The 27,384-nt window shown below is 41.9% G+C and overlaps 1 protein-coding gene across 4 annotated transcripts in view; it reads right to left on the reverse strand.

Annotated features, from left to right (window-relative positions):
• The window catches only part of LTBP2 (latent transforming growth factor beta binding protein 2), a 157,807-nt gene that overhangs the window by 42,922 nt on the left and 87,501 nt on the right, over positions 1–27,384 (reverse strand). For 3 of the 4 annotated variants that reach the window (XM_066627033.1, XM_066627013.1, XM_066627003.1), the window contains 8 exons: positions 19,293–19,367; positions 13,966–14,088; positions 13,083–13,247; positions 10,897–11,124; positions 8,472–8,491; positions 6,737–6,776; positions 4,909–5,007; positions 17–142 (listed from right to left, as the gene is read on the reverse strand). In XM_066627033.1, coding sequence (XP_066483130.1) covers positions 17–142; positions 4,909–5,007; positions 6,737–6,776; positions 8,472–8,491; positions 10,897–11,124; positions 13,083–13,247; positions 13,966–14,088; positions 19,293–19,367 — 876 coding nt within the window. The remainder of the gene's footprint in view (positions 1–16; positions 143–4,908; positions 5,008–6,736; positions 6,777–8,471; positions 8,492–10,896; positions 11,125–13,082; positions 13,248–13,965; positions 14,089–19,292; positions 19,368–27,384) is intronic. The other variant, XM_066627023.1, reaches the window with a different exon arrangement.

Consider the following 27,384-nt stretch of genomic DNA (forward strand, 5'->3'; position numbering starts at 1 on the left):
CAAAATGATAAAATACCAATGCAGTAGGTGTGACTGGGATGCTGCTGGTAGCCAGGATAACATAAACAGGCATATCCTTCTGGCAGGTTCACACAGGTGCCTGGGCCACAGATAATGGGTGAGAAGGCACAGACATTCATTTCTGAGGATGAAGAAGAAAGAGTATTGTCAGGAGCTGCCCCTGTTTTCTTTTCTTGCAGCACAATACGCACATGGTTCAAAGCACAGGACTTGCCTCAGATCCTGGAGAGCCTGTTCTTATGTCCTTGTTTTAATTCATGGAATTCACAGCCACAAGACCTGAGTATCAGTATTATGAGGGAGAAAAATTTGTCTCCGCCAAGTTTCCCTATAAAGTGCATTTTTTAATAAGCACCTATTATGTTGATTTGAAGTTACTTCTTGGTTAGACTACTCTTTGTGGAACCGTCTCTGAGAACATTTTGGAAACCAACTGGTACAGAATTTAGTGGCAACTGTTTTGAAGGGGCTGTGAAGAGCTTGGGCCACCCCAGCTCCGTTTGTAGCTTGCCCGCACAATCCCCTGGGTTCTCCTGAGCCATCCCATCCCACCTTTGAACACACACTCACCAGAATCCAAGTAAAAAGTTCTTTATTGTAACTGAGGTTAGCAACTTAAGCAGCTGCCACCCAATACAGTGGGCTCTTCAAGGGCAGCTGAGATGTCAGTACATACATAGCAGGGAAAATAATAAACCTCACTAATTCTACTCTACTATGCCTATATACACTTACATGATCCTTCCTTCCAGATGTTCAGAGACGCAAAATCTCCCCTTGGCATTCACCAATCCCAAAGGGGACCCAGAGAACAGGCTTGGTGCAACTTTATTTTCCCATCCACCAATCAACATTTTACAATGTTGCTGAGTCATACTCATCCCACTTATCTAATTAACCAATCATATCTTGGGTCCGCTTTCCCCCTCGATCCAATCAGAACTCCTGCATGTACTTCTCTTTGATAGCAGGATCTCAACAAATGCACCTGTGTGTTGTCTCCGGGCCCTGGTGCTGCCCTTCTCCTTCCCCAAGGCCATCTGGCCTTCTGAATTTCTTCTACTTCCCACTTCAAAGTTAACTCTTCCTCCCGCTTCCTGCTGCTACACACCTTTTCCACTCCATCACTCTGCCTAACTATGCAGTTCTAACTTCAAAGGCACAGCTTCCTTTCCCACATTTACCCTCTATGTTAAGTACTCTCCCTCAGTTACCTGTCCCATCAACCTCTTATATATTAAATAATCCCTTATAATTCCAATTCCCCATAAAACCCCCTACACCTCCTTCACAGGGGCAAAGCTTTAAGATTGTGCTATACCTCTGTTTATCCAGCTGCACAGGTCTCCAATCTGTTCCCAGGCACAAAGTGTTGGTAGTTATTGTCTTTAAAGTCCTAACTAGCATAGGGCCAAGGCATCTGAAGAGCTGCCCTTTCACATATAAATCTGCCCGTCCTCTAGGATCCTTCAGGGAGGGTCTGTGGTGGGTTCCATCATCATTGGCAGTTAGGGAGCCAATTGTCTTGTGAGAGGGTTTCTCAGTTCTCATGCTTTGGAATACCCACTACCCTGGGGATCTGACTGGTCACCTCTCAGAATGTCTTCTATCACTAGCTGATGATCTGGTTTTTATCCCAATTTCTTATAGTCTTTTCTCCTTAAAAACATTCTCTCTTGCTTATATTGTTTTGTATTGACGTTCTCTTGTTATTTTTGGTTATTCTGTATTGGATTTAAAATTATTTTGTAAGCCATTCTTTATCTTTGCTGAAAAGAACAAGATGTTTTTAAATAAATAAATGTTCCCCCACCTTAATTACCATTTTCCTCTAAACAATAAAAATGTCAAGACACTTTGGCCTTTGATCACAGGGAAGGTAATTCAACACCATCATTCTGGTTTTCCTTTTCTGCAACCAGAAAGATGAATCCCTGGTCTGAAACAGCAACACCTGTCTTACGTGGCTGGTCAGACATAATCTTACACAGCCTTTACACTGCCCTGACTTCTGGCTGAATTAATGAGACAAAAAGTTCCAAAAGTTGTTGTCATCATGTAAATAAACATGCATCAAAATAAGTTATTTTTAAAAAACAAAACAGCAACACTGCTGCTGAGACTTCAGATTCCTGCTGTCAAACTCTTGTTAAGGCTGCCTGGTTCGGATACCTCATTTCCCCCCTATTGCAGCTCTACCAGACCTAGATGAAGCATGGCAAAAGTTCACCCAGAAAAAAGGATGAAGACAGAAACCAACTTACAGCCCAATCCTGAGCTGCCCGCAACGCCCAGGCTCGGTGGCTCTGAGGAGGGCTGCCGCCAAATCCTGCGCCTCCCGCGCTACCGCAGGAGGCACCTTGGGAGAAGGGGACGTTCGTCCCCTTCCTCCAAGTAAGGGAAGCAGCCCCACAATGGGGCTACTCTCTTTAGCGCCAACCAAAAGTTTGGAGCTAAAGTAAAGGCGCTCGTGTAGGGTGCGCAGCCCTCCACGAGCGCCCTGGATCCTGCAGAGCACAGCTCCACAGATCCACCTCTCTCCCTCCCCGCGACACATCTCCCACCTCCTGGCATGCCTCCTGCCTACCCCCGCTTGCCTACCCCCTCCCTGGAACACCTCCCCCACGCCCCCGTCCACACCCCCACCTCCCGTTCTGCAGCCCAGCAGACCACCGAGCCACGCAACCTGGACCACCGCCCAGCTGGCACTGGGCTAGCACCTGCGGGAGCCTGGTGGTGAGCCCTGTGACTGTGGTTCATGGCACGGAGCTGTGCCGCGGACCATAGGATTGGGCTCTCACATTGCAATCTGTGAAGTTGAGGGATTCCAAAAGAATCTGGGTGAACACATGTCCAGAATTTCCGGCTAAAATTCTCAAATTTTGTTTCGAAAAAACTCAAATTTTACATTCAAAATAGATTATACAAAACAGCAAGCTTGGACTGAATGCTTTGAACAATTAATTATTCACTGAACGATCACATTTTTTATTTTCAGTATGTTTATTTTGTTTTAATGAAAGAAATTAGTGGTTTGGGAATAGAAAGAAATAAGTACTAGTGGGGCTAAACCAGGACAAATAGGTGCTTCATGATATGTAGATGTCCTACCTCTCTGCTTTTATCTTATTTCTCATTACTTATAATGGGTATTGTTCACATAGTTTTGAGGTTTCCCCCATATCAACAAAGGTAGAACTTGGCAATTGGAATGAGGTGAGAACTGAAATGTATATTATAGTAGACAAAGCTCCTAAATCTTTGCCACAAACCCAGATTCAGTGCTGCCCATTCTAAATGTGGAGCTGGGATTTCTATTACACCGGCTTCTGTGTGATGCCTTGCCAGCATGCAAAATCCAGACACTGATTCGTCTTTCTGCCACTGCTTCTCCTCTGGATTGCACCAATTCATCATCAAACTCATTGGGGTACTTGGAGACAGCCCAGCAACAGTGAAAGCAAGACTTGAAAGATACCCACACCTCGCAACAGTCTTAGACAATCCCGTCATCCAAGCAGCTCACAAACAAACCAACACAGACAAAAGGCCATTGAGACATCTGCCAGGAGTTCTTTCCAAGAACATCCAGAGCACAAGGCAGGGACAGTACTCCCAGACATTTAGGCATTCTGAAACAACACAGCTGCCATTATCGAAGCCGTAAACACGCCCCTGCCAAGGTCATACTACTTCCCACTCCACCAGAAAATCCCCATGACTCAGCTCTGTGAAAGACTGAATCACAAGATACATTGCAAATTCTATCTCCCTGACCATCCCACACCACAGGTCCTGCATCTTCTGAGCCTGCCATTCCATTATCAAGAACTAACACCATTTTCATCCTGTGAATTTCCTTCTCAGTTTGCAATCAAGTCTTGTTATTGAAAATGTTAAATGCGTTGCAGGCGCTTTTGCTATGTGCAACACACAAAAGAACATCTAATGAAATCACAATTGTATGGGCCAATGAGGAAGCCTAGGATCTAAGGAAAGTTCACCATACTTTGCAGCACTGAGATCACACCATCAACTCTCCTTGTGAAACCAGTCACAATTGTTCCTGTTCTACTGAAGCCAGATAGTGCAGAGTCTCCTGCAAATCAAGGTAGTGACTAGTGACTAGGACTGAGCAGCAAACCAGGCAGTTCCTGGTTCAAATCTCATCTTGGTTATAAACCACCAGTGTACCTGGGGGGGATCAGGGGGGCAAATGCCTTGGGGCACCACCCATTAGGGGGCACTGCTGCTACCTCCTCCCCGTCATCTGTTTTTTCCCCTCCTTCAGCCCTGTTTACAGGGCCTTAGAAGGATGTTTTAGGCCATGTGTGGCCTCTTTGGCCCCCAGAAGGCCTTCTGAGGCCTCCTAAAGGCCTAAAAACATCATTTCCTGTTTTCACCGAAAATGTGTTTAGGCCTATGGGCCACATAGAGGGGTGGCATTTTGCTCTCCTCGCCCTGGGTGACCGTAAAGGACTTTTCAGACATCCTGCCTGCTCAGCTGCAGCACTGGATACAGCGGGAACCTGACAGGTCCACTGCACCAGTGTTGCATAGAACTGGCCTGTAATAAATCATATACTTCTCCTGTAGCTTGTGGTTTACTTATACCAGTCATCTGAACTGTCACATCAGATATCTGCTTGTTAGAAGTCATGACTATGGATTGTGAGACTTAGGCCCAAATCCTAACCACTTTTCCAGCGCTGGCATAGCTGTGCCAATGGGATAAGTGGTGCATCCTGCAGTTGGGTGGCACTCATGGAGGCCTACTCAAAGTAAGGGAATGTTTGTCCCCTTGCCTCGGAGCTTCATTGCTCTTATGTCAGTGCTGGAAAGTGGGTTAGGATTGTGCCCTTAACAAAGTCCTGTGGGGTGGCATACCTGTTAATAGTGTTGCTCCATCTGTTGGGGCAGCATCCTCCCCTACAGCTCCTGGAAGAGGCTGGACAGGAGAATGTGAAAAAATCTCCACCACATCCACTGCAAACAATAAAAGAGAAGTGATCATCAACTATAAACCTCTGTCAGATAAAGAACAGGCATAAGTTGGGCTCTACCCAAGAACATTAAGAGCCAAATCCTATCCAACCTTCCAGCACTGATGCAGCCTCAATGCAGCCTCAAGGTAAGGGAACAAATGTTCTCTTACCTTGAGGAGGTCTCTGTGATTGCTCCCTCCCCTCTCCCAGTGCAGGAAGCGGTGCATGCCCTGTTGTCATATCTGCATTGGTACTGGAGAGTTGGATAGGATTGTGTCCTAAGGCTGCAATCCTATACATACTTACCTTAGAGTAAGTCCCATTGACATCAATGGGCCTTCTTCTGAGTATACAAGCATAGGATTGTGCTATAAGACTTAAATTCTATACTCTGAACTCAGTGCAACTTATATCTGAACAAACATGAAGAAGGTCAGGTTTACAGTGAATTTCACAACTGTAAGCCTCACAATTCAAAGGAGATCACAGGGAAGAAGTCTGTGAGAGGAAGGGTAATAAGGGCCGGGTTTAGAGGCCCAGCCTTACGACTGCAAGTTAATTATATAATGAACATAATTATATCTTTAATAACTTCCTAGTTAGCTGATTCATTGTGATAAAGATCAGAACAGCATAACACTGAAGCTAGCTTGTTGCTGCAGGTTGGGTTTATAGAATAGCGGTTGCACTTCCCCATCATATAGAAAAGCACAGAGATCAGTCACAATGATAGTAATGTTATTGTAAAGATACATGAATAATATCAAATTCAGTACACAATCATTGATAGAATGCAATGAGAAAATGTGGCAATAGACATAAAATACTTATAACTGCTCAATGCATTACTTATAAGCTTAGTAGTAATATCATTTATAACCATTCACTTTTTACAGCTAGTCTGTTTTAACAAAAATGTATAATTACATCTAACAACATAAATGTCATGTTCATGTTTGCTACCAGTAAGAATTATATTTTTATACTCCTGTGTGTGTGTGTGTGTTGTGTGTGTGTGTGTGTGTGAATAAAAAGTTGTCAAATGTATATCATTGAGCGTTTTCTTATGGTATGATGGCAGTGATGGTGTACTGAAAGTTTAGAAGCTTCAAATGTTTTGTCATTAGGGCACATAGCCTTTACAGCACAACAAAAGTGGAAAGCACATACCCAGTGACTAAAATAGTGAAAGAACCCTTGCAATTAGACCCATATTCAGCAACCTTAACTCTCATCATATGTATTGTATTTGGTATTATTTATGTGACCCAACATCAGTAACCTTTTATATATAATCATTTTTAGTGGATCCCTTTGCATTTTTGTAAAGAACAAACAAACAAACAAACAAACTCATTGGAGATATTCTTTTTCCCCTGTTCATTGTCTGACTCTTCTAAATTATAGAAAATTAAGAGAAAGAATATATGCAACACGCTTCAAAGCTGACATCTGCAATTCAACAAATCAATAACTGTCAACTTTGCAGAACATTTTGGGAACGATGCACCATTCCCCAGACCCCTCTCATGCAACTGACCCCTACTCTTCTGCCCAGTAGCACCCATACAATAAAACAGAGATGGTATTTAGAAAATTCCTGCGAAAAGGAAATGTGGTTTCCCGCCATCCATGGCAGCATGAATATCAGCACTGCCTAGCAGCACCTCCTCATCCTTCTTTGTTTCTTTGCCCCATTCACAGATTCAGTGAGTTACTCTGCCATTTACCTGGGCTACTATCAGGTTCTTGGGTAACATCATCTGTATCCTGTGAACAAGAAAAACAAACAAAATGATTGGTTGTACACACAAACCATGTAGGCTTCACAGAGCGGGGAGGAAGTCTCTCCATATAAAAGCTTTTTCAGCAGTTCCTTGTCAAGCATATTATATCAATATGAGGGTGATGTTGTTGAAGTGTAACTCCCAGAACCAAAGGCTGTGTCAGAGGTTGACCAAATTGGGCACTGGTGAGGACCCACGAACTCTCCAGGGCCTGCCCAGTTGGCCCCTTAATCCCCCCAGTACCCACTTTCAGCAGAGACACATACTCAGCTGAACAAGTTTTGCCATTGCCACTGTTTTCTGACTTACTTATTTATACTTCAGGGAATTTGGAGAATACACCCAATTAGCTGGGGAGAATAGGGGAAGGCAGGAGGATCAGCACAAGTTTTGCCCTGGTCCTGCCTTTACCCTTCCACCAACTTCAAACAGGGGAACAGGAGAAAGCAGGAGGACCAGCAAGAGTCTGAGTCAGACATCATGACAACTGTGGTCCAAGAAAGTGAGGAATAAATCTGAATGCAAGAGGGGAGTTCCAAGATGGTGGCACCCAGGAGAGCTGGAAGAAGAGGGCACTGTGAAAGAAGGGTACTGTGACCACGGCGAGTTTGGGAACTGCTGGTTTAGAAGAGCAGAAATGACACATCTGAACTGACTTTTGAGTTTCCAGCTACTAATCACAGAGTTAACTGCATATTCTTCAGATCTTTCAACTAGATCTGGTTAATAATGACTCACTGTTAGCAGGTATCTCAGAATAGGAACTAGAGAGATAGATCAAACAATGAGCGATCAAACAGCTGCAAAAATTTTGCAGGAAAACTCCCAGCTATGCATGAAGACAGTACTCTTTATTCCCAATGTGCTTCTATACACAGTACAATCTTTCTCATAAGAAAAGGTCTTTACAATTAAATAAGGCAATTGGAACTACTCATCCTATTAATATAGATGGCCAGAAAGCTTCCTCTATTAATATATTTTTGTTAAAAGAAAATAGAGCTGCTCACATCCACTAAAAAATGCTTTCAGGTAATTTTTTTCAATTTAAATAAATTTTTAAAAAAATGCTTTCAGGTCACCAATACCCAGTGGGGTGGGCATATCCAACCACCTTAATTGTAAAGGCCACTTACTTTGAGAAAGAGACCTAACAATTGGTGGGCCGCTGTGAAAGAGACCTAACAATTTGGTGGGCCGCTGTGAGATACAGTAAGCTGGACTAGATGGGCCTATGGCCTGATCCACTGGGGTTGTTCTGCAAGCAACTGTCTTTCCCTGCCCAGCTGCTGCTGTTCTTTTCTTATATTAGAGAGGGAACCTTTGGCACAGACTGTCTTACAGACATAAGTTAATGCGGAATGTGACTTTCCCTGGTCTACTACAGATGCTTTGAGGAATCTTAAGAACGTTTGCTGCCAGCAATGCAAAAGAATCTTGTATTCATTAGTAACTGAGTTATATAAGGAGCTTTAAAAAAGAATACAATTAAATCCTTAACCAACTAACACCTGAACTCCTACTTCTGTGGAAAGAAAACATTCCCATTTCTCTAATTCTGCAGTTGACAAGAGTCTTCCAAGTTCAGCCAGGAATTATAAAATGACAGGCACTCTTCAGATAATCAGGCACCAGCATATCCCAAACATTAACTGCCAGTAGCAAATATTTTACTCACCTGATCTTCTGGAGATTCCCCTGTAAAATGACAGTACACATAATTAAATTAGAAAATAATTCCTAATTTGCATTTATAAGAAGAGGCAGAAGCAATAACACTAACACTTATATCCTAACACCAGTTTGGTCTCCCACTCTTGTGCCTGAAATTCACCCGTCCTGTTGGAATTCAGTCCCAAAGACTCTGCTTGATCTACACACAAGTGCTACCTTAAACATTCCCTCTGAGGTATCAAGTCCAGGGAGAATTGTGATGCCACCATTAGAACTTGCTAGGTGTGAACATGCAGTTTGGCCCTGCATACTAATTTTTTTCCATGCAAACAGCAGCCTGGGAGAGGGATCAAGACTGGGACATGGTGCAAGAAGTAGGACTTAAGCCTTTTCCCTAATAATAATAATAATAATAATAATAATAATAATAATAATAATAATAACTTTATTTATACCCCACCCTTCTCCCCAAAGGGACCCAGGGCGGCTTACAACAGTTAAAAACAGATTAAAACATAATTTAGCTGCAATCCCTATGAAAACTGCCATCCCAGAAGCAATTACTTGCCTTAGCATCAAATGCAGCTTCCCCCTCAAAGCAAAGAACAGCTTGGGGAAGTTAGATGGAATTTTCAGCATGATTTCATTATGAGGGGAAATGTTTAAAGCCCCCCTCCCACCACCACCACGCAGCACCAAACTGTGCATTATTAGTTTGGCCTTTAGGCAATCCTCTATTTCAGTGATTTTCAACCAGTGTGCCACAGCACAATGGTGTGCCACAAATGGTCCACAGGTGTGCCATAGGAGTTTGAGGGAGGGTCATTTATTTGGAGGGCCATTGGGAGATGTGAGCCTCCCATTGGCCGCACTGTGTGCCTTGTCAATTGCCAAAAAACTGATGGTGTGCCCTGAAAATTTTAGCACCTTGACTGTATGCCCTGAGATGAAAAAGGCTGAAAATCACTGCTGTATTCTCTCAGCCAATCTGCAGTGATAATATTAGTAAACCTTACAAAACTGTTATAAGGCTTATTAAGTCAGTATGTGCACTGTTAAGCACTTGTTAAGAATTGCATGTGTTAAGAATTATCATCATCATCACCACACCCATGTCAGAGGCAGCTGTTTCCAAGACCATCAGACAAAAGCATCCCTAACGTGGATATGTTTCAGCTTATGCACTATACCAGTGGTTCTCAAACTTTTAGCATCAGGGCCCACTTTTCAGAATGTGAATCTGTCAGGGGTCACCGGAAGTGATGTCATGACCGGAAGTGACATCATCAAGCAGGAACATTTTTCACAATCCTAGACTGCAGTCCTAACCACACTTACCCAAGAGTAAGTTCCATTTACTATCATTGTTAAAAGAATATACATAGTTGCTTGTTAAAAGTACAGGTCTGTAACATTTCCCTAAATGCAGTCACATACCATGGTAGCATCAAGTCTAATGTTAAAAAATACTGAAATAAATGGGGACCCATCTGAAATTCGCTTGCAACCCACTTAGTGGGTCCCAACCCACAGTTTGAGAAACACTGCTTTATACATGCAAGAAGAATGTGAAGGCATGGATTTCCTTGAGCTCTGAGATCAGTCAATGAGTTGCAGATGAAAGTAGAGATGCATGCCAGACCAATGCTAGGTTAGCTTTTCAGTTGTATCTTTCATTCATTCGTTCGTTCAACTATATAAAAACGTTATACCCTGTTTTTTGGTCACAATTATGGGACACTCAATGTGGCTGGGAGCCACTGAAATTAATACAACACTCAAAAACAGTATCCATAAAGAGGACACAGAACTTGGGAATGTCCTCAATTGGGATGCACACATACCTTCCTTTCTATTATTTTTTAGGAAATGAAGAAGACATTTCTTTTTCATTGCACTTTCTGGTGGCAATGCCTTTTGAGATTTTTCTGCTAGTGTCCTATTTTGTTCTTGTTATATTTAGTTTTAAATTTTCACTGTTTCATGATGTTATTACTAGAAATACAGTAAAACAACTGAAAACAAAATAAAAATGTCTAGTGCTGTCACTATGGTGACAGATTTGATTAAGCAGGGTAAGATAAGGCTGTAGCCCCCCTCCAGACAATTCTCCTGCTTACCACAAACATATACAAGGGGCAGAAGAATTGTGCCTTCTGGTCACACTTACTGGGTGACTGTACATTCAGTGTCAAGAGGAACCTTCCCTGCATTCAGTACTGGCCTTTGCACAGTATAGACGCCGAGGGAGATAGATTGCAGGTGTGATTTTGCTGCTTTCCTCCTCATGCATTTGCCATATGTGGGAGGAAGGTTGTTGGAAAAAGCCTTGTCTTGATGTGGTTTGGGGTTCAAGGGATATTAAACATCTAAATCCTGAACACTCTGAAACAATTTGAATTCATCATATCCAGTTGGATTAAAATTACCCTTTTCTGCTGAGATGTCAGTCTTGGGGAGTGTGTCAGTGACATCACTCTTTAAGACCTCCTGCAGTTGCTGCCTTTTTATTGACCAGTCAGGAACTCTGTCACTATCTTCCTTTTGTTCCTCTGAACTGTGAAGCTCATCCGCTTCTGCTTTTCTCATAGACACCCGAATGTCAGAACTGGAATAGGTGTAGCCGTGCCCTGCAGGGCAAATTTCCTTAAAGGCTTCTACAAAGAAAGTAAAGGGCAAGATAAAAATTTAATGATACAGAAGACATAAAATCATAAGAGAAGACATAAGAGAAGAAGAAATAGCTAAGGGCACATAGTTATCTCTGGTAACATAATTCTGCAGGGGTATGTACTGTGTTTTTGCTACACAGGGAAGAAATGTTGGGACATGTTTACCTAAGTATCTACCACAATTAAGACCTCATTCTTTAACATGGGTAGAACATGTTTAGACTACACCCACTTGGAGCCAGAACTGAAGTTTGGAAGTTTCCAGTTAAAAAAAATGTTTGCAGGGATGGGTGTGTTATTAGTAGATGTAATCTAATGTTCACCAGTACTGGAAACTATGCCTGTCCTTTCTCTTGGAGCTCACAAGAAAATATAGCTGCATAGAAACTCCCATTCTGACCACAAACATTTATCCCATTACCAAAGAAAACCAGAAAGCCAGGAGATCTCATGCCTGTTAAAATTGCCTAAGAGTCAAAAGGCCAAACAAAACAGATATAATGCTGCAACCTTTGGGACTGTGAATTGCGGACATAGCTAAAAGGATCATTCACAATGTTCATTTACTGCCCAAACTTATGTGTACTCCCTGCCACTGGAACCAGTGCTCCGGTGGTGGAATGTACTTTCCTGCTGTCACAAACAGCGTGGCAAAGAAGGTCTGTCAATGATGGTGAGTCAACGGGGTGGGCGGAATGGGGTGAAGTGGAGGGAGTGACAGGGTGGAACAGGGGGAGGGGAGGTTGGGAGGCATGTCTGAGGCAGGTGGGGGTGGCACCCGGAGAGAGCTGCCCTACCCCTTTTGTTTTGTCAGACTTGAGCCAGCTAAAGAGCTGGTGCAGGTCCAAGGAGGCCCACTGGCAGTCATCAGGCTTATGGAAGGAAAATAATTTTATTTTCCCCTCCCAAGCCTCCTGATCGGACCCCCATTATAGCATGCAGTGCAGCCTATTTTGGCATAGTTGCATGCTATGGTGGGCAAATCATAGGATTAGGCTCTTAGTTGCATGTGAACATGTAAAAGTTCCATTTTTCCTCCCTTATATTGGTATGGTTTCAGTTCTTGATGGTCGCTATTGCAGAATGAATGAAAACCTAGTAACAGAACAAGCACAGGGAAGGATAAAATCATCTGCTAGGACAGTGTGGTATAAAGAATGCATCTATATGCTGTGAAGTCATACATCTTTTACAAGTATCTCATAATTTATTGTGCTAGCCTTACAGCCCAATCCTATGGGTTCTGGTCAGCAGCGGAATGTGTGTTCCATTGCTGGAGACTGCTGAAAAGCAGTCGTAAAGTGCCTACCGGCAGCAAACTAAGTGGCACACTGCCAGGAAGACAGCAGGAGAGGCAGGACGGGGTGGGGAAGGGCAGAACAGGGCAGGGAGGGGGCAAAACCAGGTGGAGAGAGGGATGTGATGGGGCAGGGAGGCTGCGAGAGAGGTTAGATCCAGTGGTGATGGCGCAAACTGGATCCTATCCCCCAATTTGGCTTCCTCTGCCTCCTTTCTCTCCTCAGACCTGCACTAATGAAATCACCAGCTCAGGTCTGAGGAGACCCATTGCAGGGTGGAAGGCTTATGTAAAGGGATATAACCCTCCTCCCCCGCTGGATACAGTGTGCCTATTTTTGGCATGGCTGGCATGGGGAGGGGGGGGAAGAGAATATGACAGGTTCTTCTAGACCCCCAAAGCTTCTGGCACCTTTTGTCCAATGTTATGCATCCATGCTCTCTTAAGGAAAGCACATGGTTCTAGACAGGTCTGGTTATGTTCTGGAAACAGTCAAATATGTTCATGCTTCTTAAATCCAGTTGCTGACAGAGAATGTAAGAGTTTGTGTTGCTTGTTTGATACTGAACCTGAAGAATTAATACAGTTATGGGATTAACATAATTGAGCAAAATGGAAAAATAAGGTCTAAAACAGCAGTTCTTACCAGAGCCAGGCAATGGACATTTCTCACAATTCGGCCCCCACCCTTTGCCAACGCGACTGCAGCAGCAGATCTGTTTGGTGATGTGCTGATTGAGTGGCAGGGCACAGATTCCTCCTCCTGCTGACCGATAGCACAGTCCCTGTTCTGTTGACACTGCTTTGTCAGCTGAAACACAAATGGAGGTTTAATCTATTGGGCGTACATATAACCATTGATAATCCAGAAGATTTAGTCTCTTCCTGTTGATCTTGATGTCCCTACTCCTTTGACTCTACAATCTCAGTAGTAATAAAAGTATAGGCAGGAAGAACAAGGCAGATATTTAATATTGACATTCATTAAATGCAAAAACGCAATTACAATGCTTCATTTTATCATGCTTTGAGAAGATGAACAGTTTTCTGACATTCTAAATCCAGGCATCTCCTGATTAGTTTTCTGGCAAAGAAACTAGTTAATAAACTACTCAAGAGTTAATTAGGAAACATGCCAAATCAAAGAGCTAGATAGTTCTAGTCTATAATCTTGCAAGACTTCAAGTTTCATTTTCAAAGTGCAAGAGAAAGCAAAGCAGCCTTAAAAATTAGGGCATCTTTTGTCCTCAGTGGAAGAGTTGGTAAATCTCTTCTAATACTCATTGATAGTTTGACTGCTACTTCTGTGGGTGAGCGTTCACTAAAGGGGAATAATCTTTCTTGGTCTTTAGCAATAATCTCCATGCTACCTCTGATGCATGCACTACATAATTGCCCAGGATGAAGCCTTCTGACCACTGACTATTTCTTCCAGTTTCTCTTTGTGACCTAATTGTGGTACAATAAACTAATAAACATGGGTATCTACTAAAAGGAGCACAAGGAAAGAGACATCTATTAACGCTTACAAATACAGTGACTGCGGGATGGGTCCAGCATGGTGCCATGTTTACAAGTACACAGGAAGCTGCCACGGGTGTTCACACATTCTGCACCTTTACATATGCCAAGTATTAGACACTCATTGATATCTACAAGGTGAACAAAGAGAATGAGATTAGCCAATCTACTCTGGTTGTGTCCACTAATGGCACTACAAGGAAGAGATACAGCAGCAAGGGCAATAAGTACTGATGTGGCAGAGCAAAGCAGAGCAGACTATGATGTGATGGGATCACCAAGCAAAGGAAGTGCAGGGAGGATCATGGGTTGAGAAAGTCACATAAAATACAAACAGGCAGAAGTTATAAGAAAATGACATTCCTAATTGCTGCCTGAAATAAGAGAGCAACTGCAGAGAACACACCTTTTTTCCCCCAATATGAACCTTGTACAAAGACATACTTGCTTTCTTTGATTAAATACCCAAATATACTGAGGGAGCAAGATCACAGGTAGCTTTTCAGTGATATAAGAGTGCCTTGTGTCAAGCACCAAGCACCTACGGTGCTTGGATCCAGGTCCTCAGCGCCTAAAAGCATTCACACATATTCCCAGTCCAGCATCCCCCCCAACCATTCTGCCCAACTTCTCTTTCTCTCCATCCCTGTCCAGCTTCTCTTTCCTATCCACTCTCCTCCTCATTCCTTCTGGCTTCAATCCTGACCCCAATCCAGCTTGCCAGGCAGGTGGACATGGAGCTCTTCATCCTACCTGGTTGTAAGCGGTTGGTGGGAAGAGAGGAAGAAAGAAATGCCCACCCTTCTTCCTCCTTCCACTTCCCATTGGTCAATTTGGTTTGCTCTCAGAGCCCTGCTGTGCATTTTTTTTTTTAAGATTTCAAAGAAGAAAGCTTTTTGGTTGGCAGAAGGACCAGCTAATCAGCACTCTGCACAGCTTGTTTCTCCTGGAAATTAGAAGAATCAATTGCATCCAGTCTTGACTTTAAACATTTGCACATCTTCCTGAAAAGGATTACTATGAATCCATAGGAAGTCCATTGTTCAAGGTAAGCACATTTGTGTATAAGCTTTATCTTCCAACCCATATCCTTTTATTTGGTTATTGGACAGTGAGCCTTTACAACAGAATTCATTTTTTTTCTTAAAGCAATAGAACTGTACTTGTCACATAGCTCTACACTGAAAATCCATGCCATGTATAATTATAACAAATTATATACATATTAAGAAAACCTGATCCGCAAAGCACTACAGAAACAAGTGGACAGCCACAGCTCTTTCCAGAGTATTAATGAAAGTGTGTGCTTCCTTAATTGTACATTTTCCAGACATCGGTCACTAATTCCTCTGGTAATTGTTGTCCTGCAGAACTTGAATAGCCTCAGTCAAGGATTAAGATGGAACATTGGGAGAAGTGAGAAGCAGGTGCATACAATAATGTGAATTTGCTTTAGATCCCCCCCCCCAATTAAGACTTTCTAATTCTCCACAGCCAGACTCCTGGCCCGTGTGTCTCCTCACCATATTTCTTTACAAAATGTTCCACGCTTACTTTCAACCCTTGCAGCTGCAGCCCAGCTGCACAGAATAGTGTGTCACTATAAATCATTCTATGCCACCATAACATGAATTCTGATGGCACAGCATGATCAGTGGATTGGGCTGTAAGGCTGCAATCCAATACACACTTTTCTGGGAGTAAGCCCAACTGAATTCAGTGGTACTTTTGTGTAGACATGCATTTACTTGTCTTGTAATACTGCTGGTTAACTGATAGACTATGAGCAGATCACACTACTTTTCTCTCTGGTTTGGCATCCTTTGTGCCATGTTGCCTTATGCCTTTGAGCATTCTTATGTACTCCTTGTGGTGTGTTTCCCTTTCTGATCACCAAGGCACCTTTTCTACCGAGTACAATTTCTTGAATCCCATTCTGTCAGTTACCTTAGAGGACAGTGTGGCAAAAACACAATTGCATTTGTTGCTAAACACAATGTCTGCATTTCTACCAAAATCACTCCTGTTCCTCTGCCCAGTTGTCAGGAACTTGACAGGGATTTTCAGTGTGGAGCTAACTGACAAGAACAGTTAGTACTGTCATAATTATTGAGAGTGTTCCATATCAAGGGCATGTGTTTCTCAGGATTTTTAAGGACATTATAATATGAGGCTAAAATTGCCTTTTAGCCTTTTCCCACTCATATTAATATCTGATTATGCAAAAAAGAAAGCAGGCATTTGTGAATGAGAATTCTGGCCCATGTAGGTTATATATCTGTGTGGCAACAAAGATTGAAACAAGAGCTGCTTATGGGAAAGCTTAAAGGGGCCTTTGCTTATGGTTTGAAACATGAATATAAAACATACACTGGCCAGAATGCTCATTGGCATGACTTTGCACTGCCTGAACAACTATGATATGATCAGAAATTAACATAAACAACAGGAGCTCAAAGACAATTTAAGCCACATGTGTGAAAATACCTTGTCACAAATGGTGATTAGTCATTCCTTTGCACGAGCAGGTGGGGGCACTGTCTGTACATGATCCACTATCAAAAACCAGGCAGGGGGACTGAAACTTCCTACAGTCATGGAAATGATTTGGATGATAATGTAGTAGTAGAACAGATGGGAGAGAAGGTTCCAGACAGTAGGAAGCTATCCAAAGATGCTAAATAGCTTCTTATCAACTCACCACATGACATATAGTAAGTGCCTTCCATTTGCAATGCCATCAAGACAATGGAAACAATGATCCCTATAGCCTTTGTTTCTGTCCAAACCCTGCCCCCCAGATTGTAAAGGGTCAGGGGGTGTTTGTTAATCATTGTGAATCTTTCAAAAGTGGCAGGTGTCTGTGAAGAGCTATTGTCAAGGGTACACCAAGAAGGAAGAGGGAGTAGCTGCTTCTGGCTCCACCGCTCAGTAGAGTCACCCATTGAAAAGGGCCAAATATTTTGTTCAATGTCCAACTGTGATAAATGGAATGGTTTCAGCAGACAAAAGAGAACAGCCTTTCACATCTGTGGTGGGTTTCCAAGAGAGCCTAACATTCCACAAGGTTTGGGGGAGAGTTATTTCCATGATGGCCAGATGGAATGAGAAATACCAAACATGCAAAGTGATAGTTGTTATTGGACTGGGTAGACAGGATTCTAATATCAGAAAAGTATTCCAAACAACTGACTGAACAGATCACTCAACTTCTTTTGTCATTCAAATCCTTTTTCCTGAATACATTTTAAACAACCCTTAGATGTATTAGAGCATATTTTATGATCTGAATTAAGGGAAATAAACTGTAACTGCAACAGTATATAACCTTGATTTACATATCGTTGAGAACTTGCAATCTCACCATTTCATTACTGAAGTTTACAAAAGTTATCCCTGTGAAAGACAACTTTTCAGTTTTTTTCTACTCATTTTCGATTAGAATTATCACATTACAGCTGTGAGCATTTTCAGCTTACAGCTTGAAGTTTGCCTGCTAATATTAGATGTGTGTGGACAGTGGTGGTTGTTCTAGTTGCGGTTGTTCAGTGCAAGAAAAATGTACTCTGCATGTGCTCAAGGGCATTCCCATATTCTTTTTTCTTTTTTTTAAATATGTTTCAGGGTTGGAAGTCCTCACACATGGTATTCAGAACTAGTTCCTGGCTCAAATTAAGCCCACTAAGTATAAATATTCCCCATGGCACAGAAATGAAACCATACAACTCCTAAAGAGGCCTGGCATCTTAAACTCCTCAATGCATGCCACAAAAATATGGGAAAAGAAAAAAAAACCCCACAGTTAACCATTCATATATTGGCTCCTTTTCAGTTTGGTAATAGGAGCTGAAGGCCTTGAAAAATGAGGTTTAACCATCTTATTTACTCTCCTTTTGGGGTTTTTTTTTTCCTTTAGGGGAGGATCCCAGGCAACCTGGGTGGTCTCATTCCAATATTCTCCCAACCAAGTGGCTCTCAGTGCTAGGCAAGACCTTCAGATTTACATTATGGGCAGGCCAGGGTCTGCCAGGTACCCATTCCATGGTTGCCAGAAAGATCTGAGTATAAACACAGTATGCACAATTGAAAAGTACTAGACTACCTGCAAAAAAGGGGCAAGTGAGGATATAGCATGGCTTTCAGGGATGGATGAACTGGTCTCAATATTTAATCAAGCACACATATATGTTTATAATATAAACATATGTGTTTATAATAAACACATATATGTTTATCATATATATTTCATACATTTTTTATTTTATACACACACACATACATACACATATATATATATATATATATACGTGTGTGTGTGTGTGTGTGTGTGTGTGTGTGTGTGTGTGTGTGTGTGTGTGTGTACACTCCACCCTAGTTACACCTCTGATTCTGGGAGTGCAAAATAAGTACAAAGAACAGAATCAGAATTCTGCAGTTCTCAAAGTAGAATGTGAGCCCCTTCTGGTGCATTTGAACTAGTACAGAAGAAAATACAGGTAACACTCAGAAGTCCCATTATCTTCTCTCTCAGAAAACTGTGCATATATTATAACCATATCTGCACATATACAGTCTGAAGTTATGATGATTATATGCAACCCCTGAGTTTTATAGCCTATCTCTGAATGCCAGATGCAAGGGACTAGCAACAGGATACAGGTATCTTTTTGTTTTGCAAGCTCCCACAGGCATCTGGTAGGCCACTGTGAGATACAGGAAGCTGAACTAGATATGCCCTTGGCAAAGCTCTTTGTATGTTCTTATATTTGTTTTTAATTTTATTCATTTTATTTTGTTAGTGAATTTTATAACGTTTAATTGTTGTTAGTTGCCCTGAGGCTTTTAAAGATACGTAGCAGAATATGAACTGAAAAGTAAACAAATAATGATTGTCCACATCTGTTCACTTTTACTTTCAGACCCTCCTCTCAGCAACTTCCTACACACACAAAAATAAAATTCCTATAGCTAAGTTTGCTTTAGGCTATAGAAAACATAAACTTCGTTCAAAACACATGTGAGAAAAACATTAGATCCAGAACACACCCTGCAATTAAATTATTAATTACAACCAGATCAGAGGCAAAGAAGTATATCATTATACATTACAAGTTGGAGGAAGCTGTATGTCTTGTAGGGCAGAGGTATGTTTAATGATGGACTGAAAAGGGCATTTTTCGTGCACTGACACTGGTGATAACTAGTGATAGGAAGATTCAAGGGTATGAGATATCCATTAAAATGCACACTAATGTAACAAAATATTCCACAATTTGCAAGTATGGCCATATCCTTTGCAGTTATACACAGCTGAGTGAAAGGGTTTTAGGCTTACCTTGGCAATGGCTCAGATTCAATCTCTTGTACCCTTGTGGACATTCAACTTGTCCATTTTCAATCACTGGTTGAGCTAGATAGGGAGTAAAAGAAAGCAAAGTTTCAGAACGTATCAGACTGGAAAGCTCCTTTGCTTTTCTCTTATTTCTTCCTTGACACATAGCTTCCTCAGTGAATGAGCATCACAGACTCAACTAACATAACTTGGGAGATTAGTTTTTAATTTAAATCAGCATGTACTTAGTTTTTATTACAAAACCGTGTCCATGACTGACCTCTCTCCATAATATGATATGGTTATATTTAATGTGGTTATATTTAATCAGGTACACCACTGTATTGTAGACATGGCTTAGAATTTGGTTGTGAGTCTGAGAGACTTACTGGATAACAACAGTGCATCATATGTAACAGGGCCAGCTGAGGCAGAGCTGGGGGATCTCAAAGAGTGAGTAATATGGTAGTGTCAGAAGGGGTTCTGGATTTGTTAGGGATGGGAGATCATTTCTGGACAAGTTTGAGTCTGTGCCAAAGGGATAGGCTTTACTTGTTCTGTGAACCAAACTGCTGGAGTTTAACACCAAAAAGGTTGCAGAGCAGCTTTTAAACTGACTCCTGAGGGAAAGTCAACAGGAGCTGAGTAACATCCAGTTCAGGCCAGAATATCCTTAAGGGATGAGAGTGTAAATGCTCTACCACCCTGAAGGACAAAGTGTACAATTTGAAAATGAGTAAATAGCTGGTCTGAGAGAGTAAAAGGCTGTTGGGGAAAAGCACAAACTGACAGCATTTGGAAAATGCCACAAAAAAAGGAGTTTATTTGCAAGTGCCAGAAGCCTTCAAGTTAGAATAGGTGAGTTGGAGTGCTCTGTTGCAAGGAAAACACTGATGAAGGCTGCAATCCAATCCACACTTTCCTAGAAGTAAGTTCCATTGAATTTTATGGGACTTAATTCTCAGTAGACATGCACAGGATTGTGCTGATAGTCAGCATAATGGAAACTACTGTAGTTAGAATGGCAAGAATCAGTGGGATATGGTTATTCCAGGATACAAACACAGGAAGGACAGAGAGTGATGTGTTGGGGATGGTGTAACTCTGTATATCCAAGCATGGATAGAGTCCAACAAACTAGAAAACTTAGAGGGAATCAGACTTCTCTACAGAATAATTGTGGAAATATTTGCATAAGAACATAAGAACAGCCCCACTGGATCAGGGCATAGGCCCATCTAGTCCAGCTTCCTGTATCTCACAGCTGCCCCACCAATTGCCCCAGGGAGCACACCTGAGAACATGAGACCTGCATCCTGGTGCCTCCCTTGCATCTGGCATTCTGACATAGCCCATTTCTAAAATCAGGAGGTTGCACACACACATTATGCCTTGTAACATGTAATGCATTTTTCCTCCAGAAACTTGTCCAATCCCCTTTTAAAGGCATCCAGGCCAGATGACGTCACCACATCCTGTGGCAAGGAGTTCCACAGACCAACCACATGCTGAGTAAAGAAATATTTTCTTTTGTCTGTCCTAACTCTCCCAACACTCAATTTTAGTGGATATCCCTTATTCTGGTGTTATGTGGGAGTGTAAAGAGCATCTCTCTATCCACTTTATCCTTCCCATGCATAATTTTGTATGTCTCAATCATGTCCCCCCTCAGGCATCTCTTTTCTAGGCAAGAGGCCCAAATGCCATTGCCTTTCCTCATAAGGAAGGTGCCCCAGCCCAGCAATCATCTTAGTTGCCCTCTTTTGCACCTTTTCCATTTCCACTATATCCTTTTTGAGATGTGGCGACCAGAACTGGACACAACACTTCCGGTGTGGCCTTACCATAGATTTGTACAACAGCATTATAATATTAGCTGTTTTGTTCTCAATACCTTTTCTAATTATCCCAAGCATAGAATTGGCCTTCTTTACTGCCACCGCACATTAGGTCGACACTTTCATCAACTTGTCCACCACCACCCCAAGATCTCTCTCCTGATCTGTCACAGACAGCTCAGAACCCATCAGCCTATATCTAAAGTTTTGATTTTTTGCCCCAATCTGCATGACTTTACACTTACTGTCATTGAAGCACATCTGCCATTTTGCTGCCCATTCTGCCAGTTTGGAGAGATCCTTCTGGAGCTCCTCATAATCACTTCTGGTCTTCACCACTCGGAAAAGTTTGGCATTGTCTGCAAACTTAGCCACCTCACTGCTCAACCCTGTCTCCAGGTCATTTATGAAGAGGTTGAAGAGCACCGGTCCCAGGACAGATGCTTGGGGCACACAGCTTTTCACCATTGTGAAAATTGCCCATTGACACCCACTCTCTGTTTCCTGGTCTTCAACCAGTTCTCAATCCATGAGAGGACCTGTCCTCTAATTCCCTGACTGTGGAGTTTTTTCAGTAGCCTTTGGTGAGGGACCGTGTCGAACGCCTTCTGAAAGTCCAGATATATAATATCCACGGGTTCTCCCACATCCACATGCCTGTTGACCTTTTCAAAGAATTCTAAAAGGTTTGTGAGGCAAGACTTACCCTTACATAAGCCATACTGATTCTCCCTCAGCAAGGCCTGTTCGTCTAAGTGTTTTGAGATTCTATCTTTGATGAAGCATTCCACCATCTTACCCGGTATAGATGTTAGGCTGACCAGCCTATAGTTTCCCGGGTCCCCCCTCTTTCCCTTTTTAAAGATCGGCGTGACATTTGCTATCCTCCAGTCCTCTGGCACTGTGGCTGTTTTGAGGGACAAGTTGCAAATTTTAGTCAAGTTGCAAAGTTTAGTTTAGTTGCAAAGTAGGGACATGCTATTACCCTGGGCACCATGGACACTGGCTCAATGCTATGCCAATGTAACTTTGAAGTTGGTGCAGTACAGTTGATATGATCCCCAAAACAGGGTGAAGACATGGGAGGGATATGGCCAAAATGGGTAGGAATAAAAAACACATCTGTATGTATTAGGCAAACAGGTAGGAGAGGGAGAAAAGAACAGTGACAGCTATGCTGAAGCTACTGTGCCATAGGTGCAGCAATGATACAAAGAACACAGGGTGTGTTTGTATTACACAGGCCTACAGAACTGAGAGTCAGAAAAGTTTTCCCCAAATTTTATGGTGGTTTGATATGAATTTGAGGTGCTGATTCCAAATAATGGCATCCGCTTTGCTCTACCACATCTAGTTTAAGAGATATAGTATAGCCTCATTAGTGAAGGGTTCAAGCAGCTTCCTCATGAGGAAGCCATGGTGTAGGCTTCCTCATGAGGAAGCTGCTTGAACCATTCACTAAAGAGGCTATGCCGTGTCTCCAAAACTAGACAAGATAGGGCAAAATGGATGCCATTTTTGGAATCGGCACCCCAAATATACCTAGGAATTGGTTTAACGTTTAAGGAAGCAAAACGTGTGTTGGCCTGTGTTATTTGCAACCACAATAACACAAGCTCAACAAGAACAGAGCCTTCCAATCAATCAATCAATCAATCAACAGTATTTATATACCGCTTTTCAACTAAAAGTTCACAAAGCGGTTTACAGAGAAAAATCAAATAACTAAATGGCTCCCTGTCCCAAAAGGGCTCACAATCTAAAAAGATGCAAATTAATACCAGCAGACAGCCACTAGAACAGACAGTGCTGGGGTGAGGTGGGCCAGTTACTCTCCCCCTGCTAAAAAGAGGACCAATCCTTGGTCAAAAGGGCCATATCCAGGGTTTGGGGAAAGCCCTCAGTTCTGTGAGCAGAGCCTGGTGTTGCACCTCCACACTGAATTCATTCCCTTTAGATCTGGGCACTAGGATGCTGTGGGTAGTCATGTCTGCCTTGATGTCCTGTTGCACAGCCTTCTGGGACTCCAGGTAACAAACCCAACTGCCCAGAGCATCCTGGTGCCCACTTCTACTGGGAATGAATGTAGCACAGAGGTGGAATGGTAAGCTCCAGTCCAAACAGGGACCACTCTTTTGAAGGACAGTAGTCACAGTTTGGTAACTGCTGAACTAGAATATATAATGCTAAGAAAGAAAGGCACTACCTGGTCACATGACTTACAAGTGGAGTCAAGAAGCTAAAAAGAGCAAGAAGTCTTCCTTCAGAAAATGGAAGTCTTGCCCAAATGAGGAGTTACAAAAAGAAACACAAACTCGGGGGAAAGAAATATAAGGGAGGCAAAATAATAACAATAACAATAAAAGAATATGAGGATTGCATGGCTAAAAATAACAAGGCAAACAATAAAAATATCTTTAAATATATCAAAAGCAGGAAATCTGCCAGGGAAGCAGTTAAACTGTTGCATGATGAGGGAGTAAAAGGGAAGCTAACAGGGAATATGGAGACTGCTGAGAAACTCAATTGATTCTTTGCATTTGTCTTCACCTCAGAAGACATAGGGCAGGTATCTGTGCCTGAGCTGACCTTCTCAAGGGGAGAGTCCGAAGAATTGAATCAGACAGAAGTGATAAAGAATGAGGTTTCAGAGTGTATTGGCAAATTAAAAACTGACAAATCACTAGGTTCCAGGGGGGCCATGGGTGCGTGCCCCTCCCAAACTGACACCAGACGGGAAGTGAACCTACCAAGACAGGAAACAGTCCAAGCACAGCCAGAAGCTCAGCTCTACCCACCTGGAAGAGGCAGAATGGGAGTCCAGATCTACCCAGTAGGTAGATCTGGGTTCCAAGTCCAGCTGGGAGCCCAGGTCTACTTGCTCAGTGAACCTCAGCCACAGGGGATGTTAAGTTCAACCCAGAGCCAGGTCTACCCAGCCAGTAGATCTGGGCTCAAAGTCCAGGCAGGAGCCCAGGTATACCCGCCCAGTGAACCTCAGCCATGAAGGACATTAAGTTCAACCTGGAGCCCAGGTCTACCCACCTGGTTGACCTGGGCTCTGGAGGTAGTGCTCATGCCCCCCCCCAAACACAAACACTGGATCCACCCCTGCTAGGTCCAGAATTCTCCAAGAATTCTTAAGGAACTCTGATAGGAAATTGCTAATCTTCTAACCAAAATATGTAACTTCTCCTTTAAATTACTCTCAGTGCCAGAGGACTGGAAGGCAGGCAATATAACACCAATATTTTAAAAAGGGATCCAGGTGGGATGTGGGAAATTAAAGGCCAGCCAGCTTAACATTTGTTCTGGGTAAACTTGTAGAATGTATAATTAAAGATTATTATTAAACTTGTAGAAGAACAAGCCTTGCTAAAGGAGAATCAGCATGGTTTGTGCAAAGCTCTTTCCTCACTAACCTTCTGTTCTTTGAGAATTTCAACAGGCATGTGGACACAGGCAATCTAGCTGACACTATCTTTGAACTTTCAAACAGCCTTTGACAAAGCCGCTCACTAAGCTCTTGATTACAGTTATGGGATAAGAGGACAGATCCTTTTATGGATTGGTACCTGGTTAGAGAACAGAAAGAAAGAATAGGAAAAAGTGGGCAATTTTCACAGTAGAGGGAAGTAGGAATCTGTATTGGGATCAAAAACAAATTTTAAATTTGTTTATAAAGGATCTGGACCAAAGGCTAAAGAGTGAGGCAGTCAAGTCTGCAGATGAAACCAAACGTAGAAACCAAATTCAGAGTGGAAAAAACAGATTGACAACTACTCACAAAGGATCTTCTCAGACTGGGTGAATGGGTAACCAAAATGGCAAATAAGAATAAAGTAATGCACAATGGAACTAAAAAATGGCAACTTCACATGTACACTGGTGGGATCTGAGTGGTCTGTGTCGAACAAGGAAAGAGATCTTGGTTGTGGTGGAGAGCTACCTCGAAACATCAACCCAGTGTGCAGCAAATGTGAAAAAGGCAAATTCTGTGTCAAAGGTCATTAAGAAAGAGATTATAATATTTATTATAATAATATTATAATGGTAATATTTTGAATTACTTCTGCACAATTCTGGTTGTTGCAGAAAAGATGCAAAAGAGGGCAACCAAAATAATCAGAAGTCTACAGCACCTTCTTTATGAGAAAGGACTATAATACTTGGGGTTTTTTTAGCTTGGAAAAACAGCAATTAAGTGGGAGGGGGCACATGATTATAACATTATGCATGGTATGGGGAGGGAGAGAGGGAGAGATGTTTTTCTCCCTTTCCCGTAACACTAGAACACTTGAACATAACACTAGAACAAGGGGTCATCCAATGAAACTGGAACCCTGCGGATACCAGGGCATGCCTGTACACTTTTAAAGCAATTATAATTTATAATTATAATGAAAATTTGGAATAAAAACATATAACACTGCTTTCTGCACTTCTAACGTTCAAAGACACTGAAATCCACCATAAAAAATACAACACATTTTCTTAAAAACACCATTTTAAGGCAGATACCATTCTTGCCGATATCATCCATCTCTGAGTTACAATTAAGAACAGAGACAAGCATTACTTGTCCCTGCTATTAATGGTGTTGGTTTTATGGCTGAGAGTAAAACCAACAGAAATATTTACTCTACTGGAAATGCTTAAATTTGTCCTTGATGTACAACATTATTTTAGAACAGTTAACTTTGTCCTTTGGATGACCAGCATATATTTGCTCTATGGGCCCTAATACGGATTTCATGGAGGGTGTTTCTATTTCTGAATTTAATAATACAGCAAAACAGGGGGGATTGACATTACTAGTCAAGAGGATATGAGACAGCTGGGTCTTTCTCTGCTTAAAGAACTATAAAACCATTTTTTGAATATGAACCATATCTTAATTAAAGCAAGGACGGCTAACATTTTAACATTAGTATGTCTGTACTTTTAACGCATGTAGATGAGAGAATGTTGGCAGGTGCAGCTCACTAAGTCACTGTGCTGCAGAGACTGGAATTCTACATCTGCCAAAATTCTCCCATTTGTGCAACTAATTAAAGACACAGGAACCCTAACATTGAAAGACTAGTTGGTCCTGAATCAAGGTTTTCATTAATACAGGTCAGTTCCGGAACCCCTAGTGGATAAAAAAAAAATCAATGGATACCAAATCAGAGGAAAAATAGCTTTAAAGACCCACTACTAGGTTTCTTGCTCCTCTATTGTCATCCCAGAATGCACTGGTATCAACACTATACCACATTCAGCCACTACATAGGGAGAATAATGGAATCTAATGGAATTAAATCATATTTATTTAACAGCGTGAAGACTGGAAATTGGATTTTGGTGCTTTTTTTCCTTGTTACAAGGAAGGTAGACCTTAGTATCAGTGGCAGGTCAAATCAGTGGATACTGAGATCCCACCTGTATACTCAAATGTTGGCATCAATGAATGCTTTTCTGTTGGGGCTAAAAGCAATTTTGGAGACACAATTTTCATTAGGTCCATGTCACATGGGCAAGGATGTGTGTGTGTCCCCATTGCTGCTATTTAACTTAAAAACATGAACACAGGGCCAAAGACAAAGAGATGAAACAATATTCTTATAGTAAAAAATTTTCCCCAACCCCCACTTGCATTCATCAGGACTCTTTCCTCTAAATTTCTGGGTTGACCATTAAATTATAAACCAATAATTGACTGGATTATTCCTGCTATGTTCCAGATATTTTGCTTTCTTGTTGGGTAATTCATTAGATATGGCCCTTTCCACTCTGTAGAAGAGTAGTATAGGCTCACGACAGATTATTCATTAAATTGGGAAAAATTGGCAAGCTCTGAGATACATCTGCTACTTAACTGCTGAGTAGCAATGGAAATTTCTATTCCAAAATTAGACTGATGATTCTAGTTATATTGTGCTTTAAATTCAAATTGCTGCAGTTCTAACATTTTGTGAATATTGTAAATTGAACAAAAAGTAAGCAACTTTTACTGAATTGGTTACTCATTGATAAAACTCATGAAGATAATGAGATACAGAAGACTGTACAAATAGTCCTTCCTATCTGCCTTACTGTGTTCCACATTTTGGACCCAGAATTTGGATGCCAGAACTTTGCAGTATTTGCCAACTGATACTGATACAGATAAAAACCACCTCCTTTTGAACCTTCATTCTGTTTTTCTCTTTTTTCAACTAGGGTGTTTCTTCTTCTCATTTCCTCTGATAATAGATGGGGATAATAAAGACTCA

Source organism: Tiliqua scincoides, chromosome 1, assembly GCF_035046505.1.
Source record: "Tiliqua scincoides isolate rTilSci1 chromosome 1, rTilSci1.hap2, whole genome shotgun sequence".
Lineage (NCBI taxonomy): Eukaryota > Metazoa > Chordata > Lepidosauria > Squamata > Scincidae > Tiliqua > Tiliqua scincoides.